The sequence below is a fragment of the Aethalodelphis obliquidens genome, unplaced genomic scaffold (assembly GCF_003676395.1).
Source record: "Aethalodelphis obliquidens isolate GAN/ISIS:26980383/991018 unplaced genomic scaffold, ASM367639v1 scaffold30, whole genome shotgun sequence".
Lineage (NCBI taxonomy): Eukaryota > Metazoa > Chordata > Mammalia > Artiodactyla > Delphinidae > Aethalodelphis > Aethalodelphis obliquidens.
The window spans coordinates 6896240-6918818 of NW_020837974.1; the positions used below are offsets into that span (position 1 = coordinate 6896240).

Consider the following 22579-nt stretch of genomic DNA (forward strand, 5'->3'; position numbering starts at 1 on the left):
CCCCCCCCGGCACGTGACCTGGGAGCCCGGTGCCTCACGTGACACAGCCTGCTGCGGGCCGGGGGGGTTGTGAGGGTGTCCCCGGGGTGCTCCCCGGCTGCCCCCCCCTCCGCACGCGATGCGCGACCATCGCGACGAAGGCCGCCGCTAGCGGCATCGCCCGCCTCCCGGACGGTCGGCTTCCTCCGGGAAGCCCGCCTGGATTGAAGGAGACCACGTACAACCCAGAGGTGTGTTCGTCGGACATCCCCGGGGTATACGAAATAAACGAGGAACCTAATGGTTTAGAAACAAGTCCGAGGCAGCACTGGCTGGTGAGACCTGGAGTTTCTTTCTGGCTCCGCCACCGACTAGCCCCCTAGACCTCGGGGGCGAAGGAGTTGACGCAGTCGGGCCTCAGTTTCTGTTTTATAGTAAGGTATTGATGCTCTGCTCCGCCCCATCCCTGGCCCCCATTCCACTCCCTTCCGGAGTGCTGAAAGAATTAAAATAGGTGAGTGTGAAAGGCTTCGGAAAGAGAGAAACTACTATGCAAATGTGAGAAGTAGATTGACACCGCCTTTGTTTAAAAAGGAGGTTTTCAAGAATGACTTTTCCGATTCCCTGAACTTTTTAGGATGAAAAAGTCTTGTGTGTGTTTTCACCATTTTCTTTGGAAGTTACGCCAGAATGTATACTCTACTTCCCAGCTTCCTAAAACAGCCGTTACCAAAAACAATATAATCCTCAGGACAGGGAAGGGTAAATTCAGACTTGGAACTTGAGTCCTCTGTGTTTCGCCAAAACGGAGCGCCGACCTCCGGAGCTACCAGGAAGGCCCTTTGTTCTTGCACGGAGCACACCCCAGGTTCCTATGCACTTATAGTTTTCGTGTCTGCTTTTTTCAGTTCCCTTGTCTTTCTGGCAGTCAGGATTCCTGCCTCAGTGTAGTCAGTGAAGCTGCTTGTTCACAGGCTGGAAAATGCAATTGTTTAAAGCGAGGGCTTATGTGCTGGTTCCATCCTATACTGACCTTGAGCAACTTTACTCATTTCTGAGTCTCTGGATTGTATGGTAAAGCACTTAACACAGTGCTTGGTATAGGGCAGGCACTCCACAAATGTTAGCTAGTGGGGCCTTCTGGGTCCACAATATTCACATTGTTAACTGTGTGAAAATATATCAACAGAATCCAATCTCCAATCAAGTTCTTCTAGAACAAAGTTCTCACGTTTATGACAGCTGTTTTTTCTTACTCCAAAGCTTTTGTTGTTGCTTCCCCCCCCCCCCCGCCCACTTTCCTAGATGTGTCCTACCCTCTGAATAAGGTCTTAGCCTTTTGGCCTGTTTTAATGATTAATTAGCAAATGTGAGATTGTAAATTATAGTGGAGAAATGGTACAGGGGAAAGAGGGGGGAAACCCCTGTGAGGGGGAAGCAGTCAGGGACAGTGGTGGCCTGTGCTGAGCAGGAAGGAAGGGCAGGATTTGGGTAGATTTAAGAAAAGTGAGCATCAGCTTTAGAATAGTGACAAGCCAGGCTGATGGGAGAAGAGGACCTGGATTGCTAGTTGGATGAGAAGTGAAGTGAAACTTAAGTTGAGGGCTTCGAATGCTATCATGAAAATGTTTTTGATTGGACAGTAGTACCTACCTACCTACCAGATGCTTTGTGTCAGGGAGAGCACGCTGGACTCCAAGGTAGAAGATTGGAGTAATTGATCGATCGCCCTGGGTTTCCTGTATACCAGCTTGTGATCCCGGCCAAGTAATCTCCCCCAGCCGTAAAGTGAGAATGCGTTTGCCGCTGATGACACTGTGGAAATTGAATTGCATAAGCACCCTCTCTGAGAAAGGAAACAAATCAGAACTGTGAATCTCCCATACAAAATTAAAGAAAAGAATTTGGATGAAGAAAATCACTTGGACCTAAGATATTTTTGTTTATTCAGGTTTATTCAAGACTATGCTGTAAAATGCCTTGGTCTGTGTTATTTTGAATTTGGAAGCTTTTGAACTAAACAAAGAGTTGTGGTTAGATGATTTATCGAGATGAAAGGGAAGTCTCAAGTAAGAGTAAACAGCCAAACTCTCTGCCTTTTTTTTCTAATGAGCTAAGTTCTTTGGTCAATCAAGTGTAAATGCTTGTCAAGTCCCCAGTGCAAAATCACCACATTGCTAAATCCACTGGTTTGTTATCTCCTGTGGCCTACCAACAGCATATGACACAGCTGGTCACTACCTCCTCCAAGAAATGCTTTCTTCACCTGGCCTCCAGATCACCCTATCCCTTGGTTTTCCTCCTACCTCATCAGCTGCTCCTTCTGAATCCTTTGCTGGTTCCCTCCTACTTCCCTATCTCCCAGGGCTCAGACCTTCCAGACCTCTCCATTGTAACAGGAGGTACTGCACAGGATCTGAGCCCAACTGCTAGACGTTACTGCCTCACCTTAGCCATTGCGTCCTGTGGAACACCTGGCATCCCCCCAAGGTCATATTGGCTGTACCTCCTTGAGGGTCCACTGAACCCTATCCATGCTCCATGCTGAGCAGCGGTCACACTGTCTTGCTCATCTTGTTTGCCTTCCACAGTAAACTCTGAGCTGCTCAGCACAGTATTGTTCTAGGATGTATGTAGTCTTCCAGGAGCCTAAAGGGTCTCCTTGATCCAACTTTTATTGCTGAGTAGTATTCCATGGTAGGGATGTACCACACTTTAACCAGTCACCCATTGAAAGACACATGGGTTGTTTCCTGTCTGGGGCTTTAACAAACACTGCTATTACAAAAACTGCTATGGACATTTGTGTACGAGTTTGTAAATTCCCATGTGTGCTCTTGCTGGGTCATATGGTGAGTGTATGTTTAATTTTAGAAGAAGCTGCCGAACTATTTTCCGGAGTGGCTGGACCATTGAAAATTCCCACAAACAGTGTATGAGAGATCCAGTTTCTCTGCATTCTCCTAAACACTTAGTATTGTCAAAATTTTTAATTTTAGACATTCTAATAGGTGGGCAGTGGCATCTCATCATGGTTTTAATTTGCATTTCCATAATGGCTGTGTTGAACATCTTATGTGCTTATTTGTCATCCTTATACCCTCTTTGCTAAAGAACCCTCTGTTCAAGACTTTTGCCCATTTTCTATTTTTGTTTGTTTGGTTTTGTTTTTTTCGGCTGCGCCAGGTCTTAGTTGCAGCACTCGGGATCTTCGTTGTGGCATGCGGGATCTTTCAGTTGGAGCATGCGAACTCTTAGTTGCAGCATGTGGGATCTAGTTCCCTGACCAGGGATGGAACCCGGGCCCACTGCATTGGGAGCACGGAGTCTTAGCCTCTGGACCACCAGGGAAGTCCGTAACTGAGTTGTTTTCTAACGCTTGAATTTAGAGAGTTCTTTATTCTGGATACAAGTCCATTGTTGGATATGTGATTTGCAGGTATTTTCTCGCAGTCCGTGGCTGGGTGGTCTTTCACAGAGTAAAAGTTTTTAATTTTGATGAAGTACAATTTATCAGGTTTTTTTTAAAGCATATATTACTTTTCACATATTTATTTATTTATTTTTGGCTGCATTGGGTCTTCGTTGCTGTGCATGGGCTTTCTCCATTTGTGGCGAACGGGGGCCACTCTTCGCTGCAGTGTGCGGGCCTCTCATTGCAGTGGCCTCCCATGCTGTGGAGCACGGGCTTCAGGCACGCCGGGCCCCAGTAGTTGTGGCACGTGGGCTCAGCAGCTGTGGCTCACAGGCTCTAGAGCGCAGGCTCAGCAGCCGTGGCACACGGGCTCAGCTGCTCCACGGCATGTGGGATCCTCCCGGACCAGGGCTCGAACCCATGTCCCCTGCACTAGCAGGTGGACTCCCAACCACTGTGCCACCAGGGAAGTCCTCAATTTTTTTCTTTAATGGATCGTGCCTTTGGAGTTGTATCTAAGAACTCTTTACCTGACCCTATGTCGTGAAGACTTTTTCCCTATATTTCTTCTAAAAGTTTTATAATTTTCCATTTTATGTTTAGATCTACCATCCATTTTGTGTTAATTTTTTGCATAGGGCTGAGGTTCAGTTCTTTGCCTATTTATTCAGTTGTTTTAGCACCACTTGCTGAAAAGACTCATTCTTTCCCCATTCAGCTGCTTTTGCACCTTTGCCAAAAATCAGCTGGCTGGCTTTTCCGCGCCAGCCAGACAGGGGTCCATACGGCGTTGTTCTGGACTCCCATCGTAACTTAAAGGGAAACTTTCACAATTTCCAGAGCCTTTGATGTCCTGCAAATGAAGGAGGAGGATGTCCTCAAATTCCTTGCAGCAGGAACCCACTTAGGTGGCACCAACCTTGGCTTCCAAGTGGAACAGTACACCTACAAAAGGAAAAGTGATGACATCTACATAATAAATCTGAAGAGAACCTGGGAGAAGCTTCTGTTGGCAGCTCATGCCACTGTTGCCATTGAAAACCCAGCTGATGTCAGTGTCATATCCTCCAGGAATACTGGCCAGCAAGCTGGGCTGAAGTTTGCTGCTGCCACTGGATCCACTCCTATTGCTGGCCGCTTCACTCCTGGAACCTTCACTAACCAGCTCCAGGCAGCCTTCCGGGAGCCAAGACTTCCGGTGGTTACTGATCCCAGGGCTGACCACCTGCCTCTCCCAGAGGCCTCTTACGTTAACCTGTCTACCATTGCTCTGTGTAACGCAGACTCTCCTCTGCGATAATGTGGACATTGCCATCCCATGCAACAACAAGGGAGCTCACTCCATCCCAGTGGGTCTGATGTGGTGGATGCTTGCCGGGGAAGTTCTGCGCATGCGTGGCACCATCTCCCGTGAACACCCATGGGAGGTCATGCCTGATCTCTACTTCTACAGAGATCCTGGAGAGATTGAAAAGGATGAGCAGGCAGCAGCTGAGAAGGCTGTGACCAAGGAGGAATTTCAGGGTGAATGGATTGCTCCAGCTCCTGAGTTCACTGCTACCAGTCCAGGTGGTGGACTGGTCCAAAGGTGTGCAGGTGTCCCCGTGCCTCTTCAGTAGCTCCCCACTGGAGGCTGGAGTGCTCAACCTGCCACTGAACACTGGTCTGCAGCTCCCACTGCTCAGGCCGCTGAGTGGGTGGGAACAAGCACTGAGTGGTCTTAAGCAGTTCTTCCACAAACTCTTAAAATGGAAATAGGTTGATGGAAAATAAACAGTTTCTTAAAAAAAAAAAAATCAGCTGGCTGTACTTGTGTGAATCTATTTCTAGGTTCTCTATTCCATTTTATTGATTTTTGTGTCTGTCCCTTGGCAGATATCACACTGTCTTGATATTGTGTTTACACAGTAAGTCTTAAAATCAGGTGGTGTGATTCCAACTTTTTGTTTTTCAAAATTGCTTTAACTTCTCTTGCCTTGCCATATAAATTTTACAATAAACTTATTTACATCTACAAAACTTCTTGCTGGGATTTTCATAGGAATTGCATTAAATTTGGAGAGAATTGACATCTATACTATGTTGAATATTCCAATACGTGGACACAGTATATGTCTCCATTAATTTAGATCTTTGATTAGCATTTTGTAGTTTTAAGCAGAGTTTGTACATGTTTTGTTACATTTATACTTAAATATTTTTCGCTCCCCCTCCTTTCCTCCTCCCCCTTCCCCTCTCTCTCTGGAGTGATTGTAAATGATTTTAAATTTTGGTTTCCAGCTGTTTATTGCCAGTACATAGAATACAATTGATTTTTTTTTAACTTTTTTTTTTTTTTTTTTGGCTGCCTTGGGTCTTTGTTGCTGCGCACGGGCTTCCTCTAGTTGCAGCGCGTGGGGGCTACTCTTCGTTGTGGTGTGCGGGCTTCTCAATGGTGTCTTCTGTTGCGGAGCACGGGCTCTAGGCACACAAGCTTCAGTAGTTGTGGCTCGCGGGTTCTAGAGCACAGGCTCAATAGTTGTGGCGCACAGCCTTAGTTGCTCCGTGGCATGTGGGATCTTTCTGGACCAGGGCTCGAACCCGTGTCCCTTGCATTGGCAGGCGGATTCCTAACCACTGCGCCACCAGGGAAGCCCTACAATTGATTTTTGTATGTTAATCTTGTATCCTGCAAACTTGCTAATAAGCTAATTTATTAATTATGTTTTTTTAGATTCCTTGGGACTTTTTATGTATACACAATCATGTCATCTGCAAATAGAGACAGTTTTTTTTCTTCCTTTACAATCTTTTCTTTGCCTTATTGCACTGGCTGGGACTTCCAACAATGAGAGTGGTGAGAGATGACATCCTTTCCTTGTTCTTGATTTTAAGAGAAAGGTGTCCACTCTTACACCATTAAGTATGATGGGAAGCTGTAGTTTTTTTGTAGATGCTCTTTACCAGGTTGAGGAAGTTCCTTCCATTCTCTTTTTGCTAAGAGCTCTTATCATAAATGGGTACTAAATTATTTAAGTGGTTTTTCTGTATCAATTGACATTATTGTATGTGTTTTTTTCTTTAACTTGTTAATATGGTAGATAATACTGATTGGTTTTCTTACACTGAACCAGTCCTGCATCTTTGGAATAAACTATACTTGGTTGTGGATATCATTCTTTTTATATACTGCTGGATTCAGTTTGCTAACATTTTGTTGAAGATTTTTTGTGTTGTTCATGAGAGGTATCCATCTGTGATTTTTCTTCTTTTGTATTATCTTTGTCTGGTTTTGGCCTCATAAAATTAATTAGGAAATGTACCTTCCTCTTCTGTTTTCTGGAAGAGATTGTGTAGAATTTGTGTTACTTCCTTTTTTTGTGTGCGTGGTAGAATTCACCAGTAAAACCATGTGGGCCTAGATATTTCTTGTTCTAAATTTTTTTTTAACTATGAATTTAATTACCTTAATAGTTACAGAGTTATTCAGATGATCTACTTCATCTTGGGTTAGTTTGGTAGTTTGTTTTCTAGGAGCTGGTCCATTTTATCTAAGCTGTGAAATTTATGTGTGTAGAGTTGTTTGTGTTGTTCTCCAAGTATAATTCAATGTTTATGGGATCTTTAGTGCTATCCCCTCTTTCATTTCTGATAATCATAATTTGAGTCTTCTTTTTCTTGTTCTCTCTTTTTTGTCAGTCTTGCTAGAGGTCAATTTTATTGACTTTGTCAAAGAACCAGCTTCTGGTTTGAGTTTCTTTATTGTTTTTCTGTGTTCAGTTTCATTTATATTTGCTCTTTATTATTTCCTCCCATCTTCTCCCTTTGGCCTTACTTTTTCTAGTTCCTTGAGGTGGAAGCTTAGGTTTTGCTTCCATTCTTTTAAAAATACTGTTCAGTGTTTCCAGAATACTCCTTGCTTCCCTGAAGAATTCCTGTTTGTCCATCAAAACTCTGTTCAGATGTCACTTCTGAGATGGAGTAAGGTTGTAGCCAGCATTTCCTCTTCAACCCCAAATAACCCCCCAAACTTGTAAGAATCTGAAGCTAAAAGAACCACAGGATTTAAATGGTGCTGGGAGAGAAGTTCTCAGGAGCCTGGCCTCTTTCCAACCTCCAGTCAACTGGGGTCAGACTCTACCCCAGGCAACTAGAGAGAGGTCTGGGGTGGGGGTGGGGGGGCGGTGTGCATAAAAATGCCAGCTCAGGGACGTCCCTGGTGGTCCAGTGGTTAAGACTCCTCGCTCCCAATGCAGGGCACCCGGGTTCCATCCCCGGTCAGGGAACTAGATCCCACATGCTGCAACTAAAAGCCCGCATGCCACAACTAAGACCCAGCACGGCCAAATAAATAATTTTTTTTTAATTAAAAAAAAAGCTAACGTGTAGGCTTACAGTTTGTAAGGTTATATTGAGTTTTGCAACTCAGTAGCAAGACAGGAATTCTCATCCCCATTTGAGTGATGAGGGAACTGAGGTCCTCACTGCAGGTCTAACTCATTTTCAAATGGAACTCTACAGAAGCTAAACCAATCTGGGCAGAAAGCCCCTTCCCACTGGTCTTGGGGAGCCACCAACCCCCAGGTGTTGCCCTGCACTTTCCCGCCAGGGGGCGCACGTCCGTACTCCCAGGTGTTGGGCAGTGACCGAAGAGCTGGCGGCGGGTGGGGGTGGTGGAGGGGTGCGAGTGGGTCAGGGGGGCCCAGGGGAGCTGTGAAGCCTGGACCTGCGGTTCATAGCTCGCGTCCCCAGGGGCTGGCCTGGGAGGTCAGCCCTGCCAGACGCAGGGAAGAAGGACGGGTCCCCGTGAACTGCAGAGGAGTCCCGGAGAGCTGTCCTTCGCCAAGGGCTGGGCCTCGCCACTCGTTACCCGCCCTCGGTCTTTGGGCAACAGGAACCTTGGGCGGGAGGTCAGTTCTGCCAACTCTGCCACACCTCCTCTGACCCGAGGAACTGCGATGGACGCGAGAGGGCAGACTTGACTTCAGACCCCTTCGCGATCACGTTCTATGGAACTCGCTGCCCTCCCTACTATCTTTGGAAGACCCTTACCCCCAAATCCTCCACGCCCCTACAATAGCCTCCTCTCCTCCCCTCTCCCCTTCGGGACACCTCCGCGAACCGGGGACTCGGATTGGCCCAGGAAAGCTGACCTCCCCTTCCCAGACCCTCCCCAGCTCCGACTTGGTACACGCCTCCTGCCTCTGCGCCCCGCCTGGGAGGCGTACACGTGGTAGATCCCATCACCCCCGGAAGCCTCGCGTTACTCAAACACATCGCGCGGTTTTGCGAGCTCTCAGGAAAGGGGCGGGAGAACGGAGGCCAGGAAGGCGATTCGTGGATCCCGCGGGCTTGGCTGCAGGGGCCGAGCGCGCGTGCGCACTCGGCACCCTTTTCAGGAGCCAGGAGCCAGGAGCCGGCTGGGTTCTAGCGCTCGAGCGTTCCGGCGGTGTTCACCTTTCCTTCTTGGGGCCTGGGGGTCGCGAGAAGCGCCCTATATTCCGGCCGGTCGGCGCAACGCTTGAGTGCCCTGGCAGGGGAGCGGGCCGCGGCGCGTGGAGAGCACTGTGGACCGGAGAGAGTAGGCGCGGAAGAGCTGGGGAAAGGGGGCGGTGGAGGGGCCTGGAGGTTGGGGGCGATGTGGTGAATGAGTAGGAACTGGGGGTGGGGGAGATGCGGGAGCTTGAGGTGAGTGGAAGGGAATAGAGGCGTCGAGTGCGCCTTCTTCCGGCTTCACCCTTTGGGCAGGAAACGGGGTGGGAAAGGAAGCGTTGGTCGCTCGTCACCCCTGGCTGATCTCGTCTCTTCCCCGTGCCAGGGCACACAGCATGGCCGAAAACCGAGAGCCCCGCGGAGCCGTCGAGGCTGAGCTGGACCCGGTGGAGTACACCCTGCGGAAGCGGCTCCCCCACCGCCTGCCCCGGAGGCCCAATGACATTTATGTCAACATGAAGACTGACTTCAAGGCCCAGCTGGCCCGCTGCCAGAAACTGCTGGATGGAGGGGCTCGGGGTCAGAACGCATGCAGTGAGATCTACATCCACGGCTTGGGCCTGGCCATCAACCGCGCCATCAACATTGCCCTACAGCTGCAGGCTGGCAGCTTCGGGTCCTTGCAGGTGGCTGCCAATACCTCCACCGTGGAGCTTGTCGATGAACTGGAACCAGAGATTGATACGCGAGAGCCGCTGACCCGGATCCGCAACAACTCGGCCATCCACATCCGTGTCTTCAGGGTCACACCCAAGTGATTGAGATGAGGCTGGCCCACCTTATCCACCCACCCCCGTACAGCTAGGCTCAGATGTGGCTCTTCTTGTACTGAGTACTGTCCTGGACCTTCTTCCAGAGCCATGTAGGAAAAAGCCTGTCCCCTCGCAGCCCAGAGGACTCTGAATTGAGAGGGCAAATACTGTCTTTTGTTGGGCCCAAGCAGTGGGGCCTCCTGAACCTTTGTGGTCTGTAACCATTGTCGTATACAATAAAAAGTGTCAAGTTGTGTCGGTGCCCTGCCACCACGCTGCACTGCCTCTCCCCTATGTAAATTCTGGAAAGGAGAGTAGGAAAGAACTTTACAAGGATTTAGGTATAGTAGGGGCACCCCAGTGTTTCCTGCCGTCACAGAAAGCATAAATTGTACTACGGACACTGCAACCTAAAATAAACTTTAGTACAGTGCAGAAGCCTGACAATTCCAATGTTCGCTTTAAAATATTTCATCCTCATAGAAGAAGGCAGGGCAGATAAAGTATATATTCTCACCCGCTGGAGTGCAGCTGGGGTGTGGTTGTATGCTAGGAAAGCATCAGGTTCTCTGCTGGCGGTTCCCAGGCGCAGGAAGGGTGAGGGTTTAAGGGTGAAGAGGGCAAACAAAGATGGGGGCCTCCTTTGTGTCAGCCTGGGGTAGGGACTGAGACACTGCTTCATTTGATTCCTGGTCCTGTGGGGCCCAAATTGTTCTAAACAGCTATGGTCCAGAGCCCTTCAGACCCTTGCGGCTGGGCTGTTCTAAGCAGGAAAGGATTGCCTTCCCTTTGAATTCCTGGGCACACAGGTCATAAGTACTTTTTTGTTGGGATATTTGTAGGAGGAGCTGATTTTTCATGTTTATCAAACAAGTCACCTAAAGCAATTTTTATCAAAGTGGGTGGTGACCCATATGTGGGTCTTGAAATCAATTTACTGGGTCAAAGCCTTTTAAAAAGCAAGTAAAATAAAGTACAACTTCAATGATAATATCTTGTTGACACTTTCAGTTATAGATGTGTATGTAGACACATACGTGCTAGTTATGACATCAGTTTTACTGTTGGGCGAGGACACAGGAGTTTGAAGGCCTTTGATCTAAACGTTAGTAACAGAATTTGGAAGGCAGTTTGGTTTGGGGTTCTGAAAATTAGCCTCCTCGTTTAACAAAACCTCTCCCTCTGGCTTGAGTATTCCTGTTGACGAGGGATTCATGCTGCGGAAGTGACTGCCAGCCACTCAGGAAAGTGAACTCCTTACAGAAGGACTAGCGCTTCATTCTAACAACTGAATACATGCTGAGTGCCTACTGTGAACCAAGGCCTGGGCTGGGCCCTAGGGATACAAAGATGGGTATGAAATGGCCCCTGCCTTCAAGGAGCTCACCACTTAGTTGGGAAGGTGGATATACCCATTTTTTGTGAAATGAGTAAGATGTGTTACGTAAGAAGTAAGAATAGCCACGATACAGAAGTGTGGAGAAGGAAATGGCTAACTTCCTGGTGAGGTCTCAGATGGTTCCACCTTTTGACCTGGGTTTTGAAGGATGAAAAGGAGCTTGCCAGGCAGAAGAGAGGGGAGAGGGCATATCAGACAGAGGGGTCAGCATGCACAGAGGGGATTAATGAACAAGCAGGGTGTGTTCTGGGACTGGAGGGTCACTCGGGCAGCTAGAAAGTAGCTGCGCGGGCTTTCTCTAGTTGCGGCGCGCGGGCTTCTCATTGCTGTGGCTTCTCTTGTTGCGGAGCTCGGGCTCCGGGTGCGCGGGCTTCAGTAGTTGTGGCTCGCGGGCTCAGTAGTTGTGGGTTGCTGGCTTTAGAGCACAGGCTCAGTAGTTGTGGTGCACGGGCTCTGCGGCATGTGGGATCTTCCCGTACCAGGGCTCGAACCCGTGTCCCCTGCATTGGCAGCCGGATTCTTAACCACTGCGCCGCCAGCAAAGTCCCTCCCTATCAGCCTTGACTGCAAGACTCCCTTGTCCAGGAGCCCCCAGTAACGGAGTGGGGAGCCGGCAGGGAGCTGGAGGGAACTATGTGTGTCCCTGCACGTATGTGCTCCGCTCTCTGCTCCTGGCCTGGGCCCAGCAGAGGTGGTGGCAGCAGCCCTTTTGCATTTGGTTTGTTTTGGCAGCTACGTCTCCCAGCTTATTTGTTTGTTGTTTCTACTCCGAGTTCTCTCACTGCTTGCCAGTGGGGCTTCCCTCAGTGGCAGGTCTGCGGAAACAGCCCCTAGTCATTGCCACCGAAGGAAGAAGGGGTGTGAGGGCAGGTAGGGGGCGTGGGGAAAGCTCCCGCATCTGTTGGAGTCCATGCGTGGTGGACCGGGCAGGGAGCTCTGCATTCCTTCTGCAGGGAGGCCAGTGCTGGCCTCTGCTTCCCTCCCTCTTTGGTTCTCTGAAGTGTCTTCCATCACAGCTTGGGAGGTGATGGGGGTAGAAGGCGTGTCCAGGTGCAGTTTCCCTCCCTTTTGCTCAACCACTATGGAGCCCACAGAGAGTGCGAAATGACCTTCTACTTCGAAAACAGATCCCCAGAGGCCAGATTGGAAACGCTCGTCTTGGAGGTGAGTGTAGACCTTTTCTCATCATCCGTAGTATTATTGAGCACCCACTGGTTGTATGGAATCTGTGTTAGGCGCCAGGTCTGCCTGGAGAGGTATAAACTCCTGGTTCTCTAAAAACTAATAGGAAAAAGGACAGATTTAAAAAGACAAATCATTTACGTGGTGCTTGGAGTTGTCCTAGCATTAGTAAGGGCTCAAAAAATAGTAAGGGCTACTATTGTTAGCTTGAGCCATTTTGCTAAGGAATGGTTTGAGCCTCTTCATGGGGATGGGGAGAGGGGAAGGAAGGTGATCTGTGTGTGTTTGGTTTACAAGGCTGGGTTATTAGTCCTGTCGGCTTTTACTTTGTGGCACGCGTGGCAGGGAAGAAGGGAGGCCCTCAGAGCTCATGAACTGGTTTGGATGGGCGGATGATCCTTCTAGGTGAGTTCCCAGTGCTTGGTCAGGAGTTGGGGGAACAAACCCTGGAGCCTATAGGGAAGTTGGACTAGAGGCATGTGTCAAATGTAGTTCCTTAGGGAAGAGATATCCCGCTACACAGATTTGGGGGTGAGGCAAATGTTATCCCACCAAGAGAGAAGTCTGTGAAAATGACCACTTATGACTCCATCTTCCTAATGACATTATGGGTGCTTTTTAATTGATGTGTTTTGGTTTAGCCATATTTTCTAGTTGGTCAATGATCCTGTATTGTTTTTGTAACAGGAAAACGTTATTATTTTTTTTTTTACAAAGCCTGTTCCTTTGGTCTGTTCCCTAGGTGGGGTGATCAGGGGAGTTCCTTATCGAACTGCTGAGACGACTTCAAGGAGAAGCAGCGATTCCGTTGTGCAATCCAGTAACTAATAAATATCTGACAGATGAATGGCTGGATGTATGCATGCACAGGAGGACAGCTTGTTATTGGCTACCCTATAACAAGTCTCTGCTCCCTTAGAAACACCAAATATCTTTCACTGGAAGTGTGCAAGCAGAGGGTGGAAGTTCACCTTCATGGGATGTCCTAGGTCCCTTCCAGCTCAGAGTCTATGAATCTCGTTTGCTGCAAGAAAAATATACTTTCCTGAAAGTACTAAAATTACTTGCTGGTTGATGAAATAAGACATGAACAGAAGGTCTTGCTTATATACAGATCGGAGGATGCCTCTGTCAAGCAATAGGTTCTCGTAACTCATTGGTTATCAGTGAACCATGAACAATTTGGGAAAATATTTGCTAAACTTGGAGGTTTAAGAGTATGTCTAAGGCTTCTATAAACTACCTTGAGTAGATCTTGGCCTATGTTCCTCCAAGTAGGAAGAGCCTAAAGAGTTCACGCAGGGCTTCCCTGGTGGCGCAGTGGTTAAGAACCCGCCTGCCAATGCAGGGGACTTGGGTTTGAGACCTGGTCTGGGAAGATCCCACATGCCACGGAGCAGCTAAGCCCGTGTGCCACAACTACTGAGCCTGCGCTCTAGAGCCCGCAAGCCACAACTACTGACCCCGCATGCCACAGCTACTGAAGCCCGCGTGCTTGGAGCCCATACTCCTCAACAAGAGAAGCCACCGCAATGAGAAGCCCGCGCGCAGCAACGAAGAGTAGCCCCCACTCGCCACAACCAGAGGAAAGCCCGCGTGCAGCAACGAAGACCCAACGCAGCCAAAAATTAAATAAATAAAATTAAAAAAAATAGAGTTCATGCAAAATCCTTAAGCCCCATGTTAACAAAATGAAACTTTTGTGTTCACGACTGCACCCCTGCAAAGATCTTACATGGGAGAAAGACATTACTCTCGTTGATATGGCCAGTAGTGTTTTAAGTTAGGATTTTCTAGTTTTATTTTTGCATGGACAGGAAAGCTACTCTGACCAACTTAGCAGCTCTGTCTTCTGATAAAGGATGGGTGCCATGGGAAGAAGCTTGGGAATATCCAGCCATACTTGTGAGCAAGAGATCCTAAGATGGGGTTGACACTTCATAGAAACCTAACCTGGGGAAGTGTTTCTGGATCCCAAGGTGGAGGTCTTGGTGCTTTGGGCGCCCTCCTTCAAGGACTCAAGCACTGGAGGAGAGGCAAGAGACAAGTAACCAAGGAAGCTGGCCTGGTAATGCTTCAGGCCTCATTCAGTCCAACGTCCTTGGGACTTCTCCGGGCCTCCCTTGGGAGGAGACCCATGTTAATGGGACAAGAAACCCCTGTTTGGCCCCAGGCTTTGAATAAACTAAGTGTGAGACTTGTCTTGATATCTGTGTCTTCACCCCCTGCCACCCCCCAGCTCCCACAGTGATGCCATTTCACTCAGTTTTGTTCAGTGCCAAGTTTCTGCAAAGAGCAGTGGATGTGTACACCCGGCGGTACCTCCATCCGCACCCCACTATCCCCATGACCTTTACCAGTGAGTTGTTTGGTAAAGGTACAACACCGGAGATAAGGTGTCGTGAACCCACGCCCAGCTCCCCAGAGGGAGCAGTGGAGGACGCCGGAGGAGGGCTGACGAACATGCTGCAGATTTGGTCTCCAGGCCTCCAAAGCCAGGTAGCAGCCACAGCAAAGCAGAGGGCGCCGTGATAATGGCTAGCATTTATTGATTACCCTGTGCCGGGCATTACATAATCACACGACAGCCCTGGCAAGCGATTACTAGAGTTTTTTACCATCCCCAGGCTCAGACGTAAAGTCACTTGTCCACGTCAGGTGCTAGTGGCACAGCTCAGGCCTCCAATCTGGGCTCCCCTGTTTGCCAGACAAGCCCCATTAGCCTGCTGAAGCCACAGAGCTGCTCGCTGAGAACAGAAACCCGGATGTCTGGTTCTACTGGCTACTCTGTGGCCAAGTAAGCAGAACTTCCCTCAGTTTCTCCAAAGTGACCTTCGCACAGGACTTCCTTTTGCTGTCTGGCAGGAATCCCTTCTCCAAGTCCTCACTCCCTTCCCAGTTCCCCAAGCGCCAGGAAGCCCTCCCCCACCGCACCCTCCAAGGTCCCGGCCACCTCACTTCCCAGCACAGAAGGTCTTTTGGGCTGCTGGCTGAACTCCCGAGCCCAGCTGAGAAGCCACTGCTTGGAAAGGAGGAGGGAGGAGAAGTCCAGAGGCCCCCCTCGTCCCCAACATGACTCCAGGCAGCTGGGACTTCGTGCTGCCTGGGGGTCTGCGAGAGCTCAGGGGGCTGTAAATTTGCTTCTTGGATTTTCAGTCTCAATTGGCTGCCAGGAAGACTCCATGGAACAGAGCCTGCCTCCACCCCCGCCATCCTCTGGTTCAGACCCCGCCTCGGGGGGCTGCCTGCTCAGGAAGTAGATGGAGGCCTCTGAGGCCCCCACGAACCCAGAGCTAGGTTGTCCAGGCATGGCTCCAGCAAGCATTCAGAGGATGAGGAGCTCACTTCCTCCCTCTAGGTCTCCCATTCTCTGGCTGAGGTGTCTGGAGTGGAGGGACCACACAATGCAAACCACACTTGAGGGAAGCCCATAAACAGGCAACATGCTGGGTGCCCAGTGCCACCCAGGTGAACAAGACCTGCCTACACTGTCCTTTGCTCTCTCCTCCGGTTAACAGAGCACCTGTGCTGCATGACTCCAGAGAGTACCGTTCTCATCAGGGTCGATATGAATGGCGCCCCCTGGAGTTGTGCAGTGCTCAACCGTGACAGCTGTATATGGTGGCCCAGTCAGGAGAGGCCTAAGACGTGTACATAAAGGATGGCAGCCCAGAGCAGGGAGACAGCTTCCTGCTGGGGTATCAGGGAAGGCTTCATAGAGGAGGTAATGCTTGGGTTTGGGCTTTTGAGAGCCATAGTGGGAGGGGGAGGGTGATCCAGGTGGAAGGCACATAGTGAGCGAAGGGCAGGAAGCAGCAAACCATCTAACTGAGCTCACGTGATGCAGGCGAGTGGGAGTGAGCAAAGTGGGAGAACAGGCTGGAAAGGTAGGTGGATGGCAGAGCACAGAGGGTCTTAGTTCAGAGGCAACCGGGAACCGCTGCAGGCTCCTGCTCTGGGGAATGCCACGAACGAGCTATTCAGTGGGAAAGTTGCTCTAGTGGCAGGGCTGGGGATAACTGGAGGGGATGGTGCGGAGACCCTCCGTGGTGGTCCTGGCACTGGTCCAGCCCCGTGCCAGAGAAATACAAACAGGCAGATGGAGGGGCACTGGCAGGGGGGTGGTGGGCATCGGAGGGAGAGCCCTGGGTAGCTTCCTGCTCCTCAGGGGCCCCTGCTGTCAAGGCTGGATGCATGGACCCTACTGGGCAGTATCCACAAGCACCTGGGTTGAAGTTGGCTCCTAAACCAGCCTCTGCCCTCTTGGTAGGATTACTACAGCTTAGGGATTGGGTGCAGGGTGAGCTGAGATCCTCTACTCTGCCCTCTCTCCCAGGCTGCATCGCAGTTCTCTCTCCCAAAGCCCCAGCGGATGAGCCAGCATCACCCCTGTCCAGCAGGCCCCAGCAGCTAGGGGCTGGGTGCTCAGGGCCCATCTCCCTTTCTCGAAGGCAGGGGCCTGGGGACCTCTGACAAACCGGTGTGAGGGCAGAAGCAGGTCCCACAGCCCGAACGGCTCCTCCTCTCCTCCGGCTGTGTCTACTCCCCCCCACCCCCGATCTGTCCCCGGCCCCTCTCCATGGTCAGGTCAGGGCAGTGACGCAGGAGTCAGGGGACCCAGAGAGCAGAGGCTGGGGGGTGTGCTGTGGGTCGGGACAGAACGCATGTGCGGACGTGTGTGGACGTGAGTGTGCGTGTGCTTGTCCCACAGCTGGGATCTTGTCCCAGAGCTGGGCTCTGAGGGCCAAGTGGGGCTGGGAGGCTGCCTGGGTGCTGAGGAGGAAACGGGGACCAGAGGAAGTAGTGAGGTGTGCAGAGCCACAGCAGCCGCACACCAGGTTCGGGGAGGACCCCGAGAGCAGGCTCGCAGTGAGCGGAGGGCAGGGGAGTGACTCGGGCCCTCGTTAGTTCCCACAAGCCTCTGCCTCCCCACCCCTCGCATTCATCTTTCTGAACCCCTCTTTGATCAGGCTCCTCCCCCCACCCCTTATCTCCCTCCCTCACCTCTGTCACCTCTCAGCAGGCATCCCTGCCTGCTTCATCGAAAATTGCCACCTCCTCCAACACTCCTGGGCCTTTTTAGTTCTTTTAGCCATTGGAGCTCCTCTATCTTTTATTCATTCTCTGTGTTTATCATCCATCTCTCCACTAGAATGTCAGCTCCACCGGGGCAGGCATTCTTGTCTGTTTCATTCACTGCTCTATCCCCAGGTCTCTGGCCAAGAGTAGGTACTCTTATATGTATATTTCTTGAATGAATGAATGAATGAATACTTCCCATCTTTCCAAACAAACTCCAAATTCTTCAGAGGGGCATTCAAGGCCCTTCACAACCTGACCTCTCCCTAACCGCCACCCTAGTCTGATCTCCACCTCTCCCTCCCCCACCCCACCTTTCGCCCCAACACACCTGACCCACCAAGCACTTGGCTGGACCGGCCTCTGCACCCACCTCACATCTTTTCCCATTGAAATCTTACCCACCCTTCAAGGCTGAGCTTGTTGTCACCTCCTGCATCAAATCTTCCTTGATTTCCCAGCTAGAGGTGAGCTCCCCCTCTTCCAAACTCTCACAGCTCGGATCCGCACACTCCAGTCCTCGTGCACAGTTCCGTGTCCCCACCTTATCTCTATTGTAAACTACAAACTCCAGGAGGCAGGACTTAGGGCTCAAAACACCTTTTTGTCCTGAAAAGTTCTTAGTCAATTGTCTTGCACAAAGAAGGCACTGAACGCATGAATAAAGTATCTCTAATACCATGGGACTGGGGAGGGAGTGAATGAACGTATAAATAACCGCCAGTGTTTGTAGGACTTCCCTGTCTATTATGAAAGCTGCATGAGCTGGCACTGGTGCTTTCATGAGGCCCATTTGACAGGTGAGAGCACTGAGGCTCAGGGACTCAGGCCACTTTCCAAGGTTTGATAAGCCAGCTAGCCTTGGACTCCTGCCCCCCACCCCCACCCCGGGAGCTCCCCCGCTGCCTCAGGGCTTCCTAGAAGCCACAAAGGCTTAGCTGCAAATCCCAAGGGCCATCACTCTGGGGGTTCACTCTATTTCAGAGTTCCTAAGAATTTTACCATGCAGTCTAACCTAAAAGTTCAATTTCTGGGTTTTCGGGGTCTTCAAAAGTGCGGAGTGGGGGAGAAGACCCCCTCAGGTTTCTTGCTTTGTGCGGCCCCGTTAAATTTCTCAACAAGAACACTGGTTTCTAGAACAAGAACTAGGATCGTGAGGAGGAGGCCACTGACTCGCCCCGCAGGCACCTTCCGGGCTTCCAGCCCTAGCTGCCTCGCAGGAACCCAGACAGCCCCAGCTCCTAGTCCCCGCCCAAGACTGGGACGCCCCCTTCCCTGGGGGGACGTCGGGGTCCCCAGCCTTTCCCAGAATGGCACTGCTCTCGCAGCGCAGCCTTCTGCCCGTCCCGCTGCGCGCACCCAGCCGCCCCTCCCGAGACCCTGGGGTCCGACGACGGGGCGGCAGCTCGGCTCCCGCCCCGGCGAGCCCCCGACCCAGGTGTCCTGCCCCCGGCTCTGACCCCTCCGGCCCCCCCCTCCCGCGACCCCTCACGCACACAGCCCCCCCCCAACCCCCCACACGCACGCACACAGCTGATAACAGCCCCGACCCCCGGCCGCCGCCGCAGTTCCCCGGGCCAACAGTCCCCGGGCCAACCCCGGCCGGCCGCCTCGCCGCGCCGTCCTCCGGACCCTGGCCCCGGGCCCTGCGCGCTCTGCCCCGACCCCGGCTCGGCGCCCCGGACGGCGGCCCCCTCCTTCGGGCGGCGGGGTGGCTCTGCCCCGCCGAGCTTCCCGGGATGCGGGCCCCCGGCGCGGGCACCCGCCGAGCCCCAGGTCGCTGAGGGGCCGGGCGAGGCGCGGAGATGGGGGTGCGCGGTGAGTACTCCCGGCCGCGGGAGCGCCCGCCCGCCCGGCCCCTGTTTGAGGAGGAATTTACCACTGGGGCTGTTGGCCCCGGGGTGGCCGGGTTCAAGGACCTGCGACTTGCCAAGGACCCCGGAAGGGCAAGGGGGATGGGGCAGCCTTCACCTGCCGGCCGGGCTGGGGGAGTCCCCGGGAAAGTCGGAATCTGAGCTGGAGACGCGATGGAGGACTGGGGGTCCAGGGAGAAGAGGGGCGGCTACGTGGGTGCCGAGGGAGCTGATACCTGGGTCTGGGAGCAACAACTCGGATCTGCGAGAGGGGAAGCCTCTGTCACACCGGGATTGAAGTTTGGCCGGGAGAAGTGGATGCCGGTAGCTGGGGGGTGGGGTGTGCACGCGGCCGCGGGATTGAATGAAGGCAAAGGAGGCAGAGCCTGAGCGCTCGCAAGGTTCGGGTCGGGAGGACTCGCGGGGCCAGAGCAGCGGGATGGGTGAACGTGCAGGTCCAAACCACCCCTTCTCCTGCAAGTCCCGGCCTCACACTCAGCCCAGCTCTCTCTCCTAGAATGTCTTCTGCTGCTTCTGCTGTCCTTGCTGCTGCTTCCTCTGGGCCTCCCAGTCCTGGGCGCCCCCCCACACCTCATCTGTGACAGCCGAGTCCTGGAGAGGTACATCCTGGAGGCCAGGGAGGCCGAAAATGCCACGGTGAGGCCCCCTCCCCAGGACCTTCCACAGAACTCACCCTCAGGGGTCCAGGGTCTCCCCCAAGATCCAGGAACCTGGACCCCCCCCCGGCACTTGGTTCAGGGGTGGAAGCGGGGAGCCAGAGCCCCCAGTAAAAGTAATAAGAGTGGTAGTCCCCAGTGCACACCTGGAAGCTAGGTAAGGGGCGAAGCCAGCAGGAGCCCCTGGGGCCCCTGACTCCAGGCTTGTGCATTTCAGCTGGGCTGTGCTGAGGGCTGCAGCTTCAGTGAGAACATCACTGTCCCGGACACCAAGGTTAACTTCTATGCTTGGAAGAGGATGGAGGTGAGTTCACTTTTTCCTTCCTCTTGGGGAGTCTCATTTTGGGAACCTCCTAGGGCAGGAAGGAGAATGATAGAGAGAAGAAACAGAGCAGCAAAGATGAGGGCTGAATGGAATATGTTCATTCATTTATTCATTTGTTCATTCATTCATTCATTCAACAAAACTGTTTGCTTGGGGCTGCCGAGAGGGAGGAGGGCGGGGCTGGCTTGGGCCAGCTAACTCCAAGTCTCCACTCCCTTTAGGTCCAGCAGCAGGCTGTGGAAGTCTGGCAGGGCCTGGCCCTGCTCTCAGAAGCCATCCTGCAGGGCCAGGCCCTGTTGGCCAACTCGTCCCAGACATCCGAGGCCCTGCAGCTGCACGTGGACAAAGCTGTTAGCGGCCTGCGAAGTCTCACCTCCCTGCTTCGGGCACTGGGAGCCCAGGTACGGGTAGGACCTTCCCTCGCACTTGTGTTTGCCCTTTCTGTGAAATGGGAGAATGGCCCCGCCAAGGAATCCCTGCTGCAATTCTGTCCCAAGTTCCCTCTCCTGCCGGGGTCCCCACTGGTAACCTCCTGTTCTCTCCTTGGCAGAAGGGAGCCGTCCCCCTTCCAAACGCAGCCTCCTCTGCAGCCCCGCTCCGAACGTTCACTGTTGATACTCTGTGCAAACTTTTCCGAATCTACTCCAATTTCCTGCGGGGAAAGCTGACGCTGTACACAGGGGAGGCCTGCAGGAGAGGGGACAGGTGACCCGGTGCTCCCACCCCGGGCACGTCCACCACCTCGCTCACCACCACTGCCTGTGCCACGCCTTCTGCACCTCCACTCCCAACCCCTGTCGATGGGCCATCAGCTCAGCGCCAGACTGTCCCACGGACACTCCAGGGCCAGCGGTGATATCTCAGGGGCTAGAGGAACTGTTCAGAGCTCAACTCAGATCTAAGGATGTCACAGGGTCAGCCTGAGTCTCCAAAGCAGGAGGAATTCAGAGAGTTCAACTTAAACTTGGGGACAGCGCCATGCCGGGGAGACACTGATACTCATCTCAGTGCCTTGCAGAACTGCGATGCTGCGTGATGCTGGGACAAGCTGGACGGCAAATAATTCCTTTTGCACCTAGCAAGCAGGGACAGGACGGACTGGAGAATTTAGGGGGCAAGCCATGAATTCTCCGGGTCTCATGGGGACTCCGTGACAGCAGAGCCCGCTGGATAAGGAGGGTGGTGGGAGCCGTGAAGATGGGATGGGGGCTGCTCCCGGCTCTCACTGGGTCCAAGTCTTGTGTATTTTTCAATCTCACTGGCAAGAACTGAAACCGCAACCTGGCTCTTGGCTTTTCTGTTTTCCCGGGAGACCCCTACTTCCCTGGCTCTGCCCCCATCCTGGCAGCAGGCTGCAGGTCCGGGAAACCAGAGGTGGAGGGGGCCGGGCCCTACGTGCTGCCTCGCATGGCCCGTCTGACCTGTTGACCCCACTGGGCCTGAGGCCACAAGCTCTGCCCGCGCTGGTCAATAACGTGGCTCCATTCAAGGCTAGTCCTCAGTAGGCATCTGGCCCAGGATAAGTCTTTTTTTTTTTTTTGGCTGAATCGCACGGCTTGTGGGATCTTAGTTCCCCAACCAGGGATGGAACCTGGGCCCCGGCAGTGAGAGCACGGAATCCTAACCACTGGACCGCCAGGGAAGTCCCCAGGCTGATGTCTTTAGTGAGCCTCGGCTGCTGGCAAGGACACAGGAGCCAGCAGGAGGGGCCCCTTTGGGGGCTGGCGGCAGCTGCCCGTGCTCCCTGCTGGACCCTCTTCTCTGTGGCCGCTTCTTCTAATGCCACAAGCCCAGCACCAGCCTTTGCCACCTCAGCACACAAGCCCCCTCTAAATCCAGTGGCACTTTCCTTGCCTGGGGATGGTTACCATGAATGCTTTACCCTGAAACTTGCCAAAGGGGCAGTAGTAGAGTGGGGTACAGTGGGAGCCAACTTCCCAGACAACCATCTCGTTGATCAATCACTCTGCCCAGAGCTACTGCAGGTAGTTCACTTATGTGACCTCATTTTACTCCTCACACAGCCCTGGGAGAATGGCCCTGCAGTCATTCCCATGGTACAGATGAAGAAGTAAAGTACCTTGCCCGAGGCCAAGATGACAGGATCCCCCATCCTCCCAGCACTCAGCCCCTTCCCTCTTCTTCTTATTTCTGCCACATGAGCCCTCCCAGCTCCCCTGGGATGGGGGACATGGGACAAACTCACTCCAACTCCACACTTGATCCCTACTTGCTTCTTTCTCTTTTTTTTTTTTGGCCACACCGCATGCGGGACCTTAGTCCCCCAACCAGGGATCTAACCCGTGTCCTCTGCAGTGGAAGCAGAGTCTTAACCATTGGACCGCCAGGGAATTCGTACTTCTAATTTTACCCTTTCCCCTGACAATCAATTTCAAATTCCTTCCCAGAAATAATGTTTCAGCTGCAAAGTAACGCCCGAGAGAGA

At 52.3% G+C, this 22579-nt stretch overlaps 3 protein-coding genes across 5 annotated transcripts; all 3 read left to right on the forward strand.

Moving 5' to 3' along the window:
- The first annotated feature begins 6 nt into the window (after positions 1-6).
- Positions 7-9888, forward strand: POP7 (POP7 ribonuclease P/MRP subunit). 3 transcript variants are annotated; one of them, XM_027126007.1, is made up of 2 exons: positions 7-230; positions 9192-9888. In XM_027126007.1, exon 2 carries the CDS (start codon positions 9202-9204, stop codon positions 9622-9624), a length of 423 nt encoding a protein of 140 aa, XP_026981808.1. In that variant the 5' UTR covers positions 7-230; positions 9192-9201; the 3' UTR covers positions 9625-9888. The 3 variants fall into 3 exon arrangements, with proteins under 3 accessions (XP_026981808.1, XP_026981806.1, XP_026981807.1); XM_027126005.1 differs by lacking the exon at positions 7-230 and adding an exon at positions 8659-8958; XM_027126006.1 differs by lacking the exon at positions 7-230 and adding an exon at positions 8665-8954.
- On the forward strand, positions 3805-5190 carry LOC113630506 (40S ribosomal protein SA-like). Its single transcript, XM_027126003.1, is given in 2 exon segments — positions 3805-4691; positions 4693-5190. Coding segments are annotated over 2 exon segments (759 nt in total). The 5' UTR covers positions 3805-4253; the 3' UTR covers positions 5014-5190.
- An 8946-nt stretch (positions 9889-18834) lies between the features above and the next one.
- EPO (erythropoietin) lies at positions 18835-22279 on the forward strand. The gene is made up of 5 exons (XM_027126004.1): positions 18835-19096; positions 19649-19788; positions 20026-20112; positions 20355-20534; positions 20684-22279. The coding sequence occupies exons 1-5, from the start codon at positions 19084-19086 to the stop codon at positions 20840-20842; spliced, it is 579 nt and encodes a 192-aa protein (XP_026981805.1). The 5' UTR covers positions 18835-19083; the 3' UTR covers positions 20843-22279.
- Positions 22280-22579: the final 300 nt, after the last annotated feature.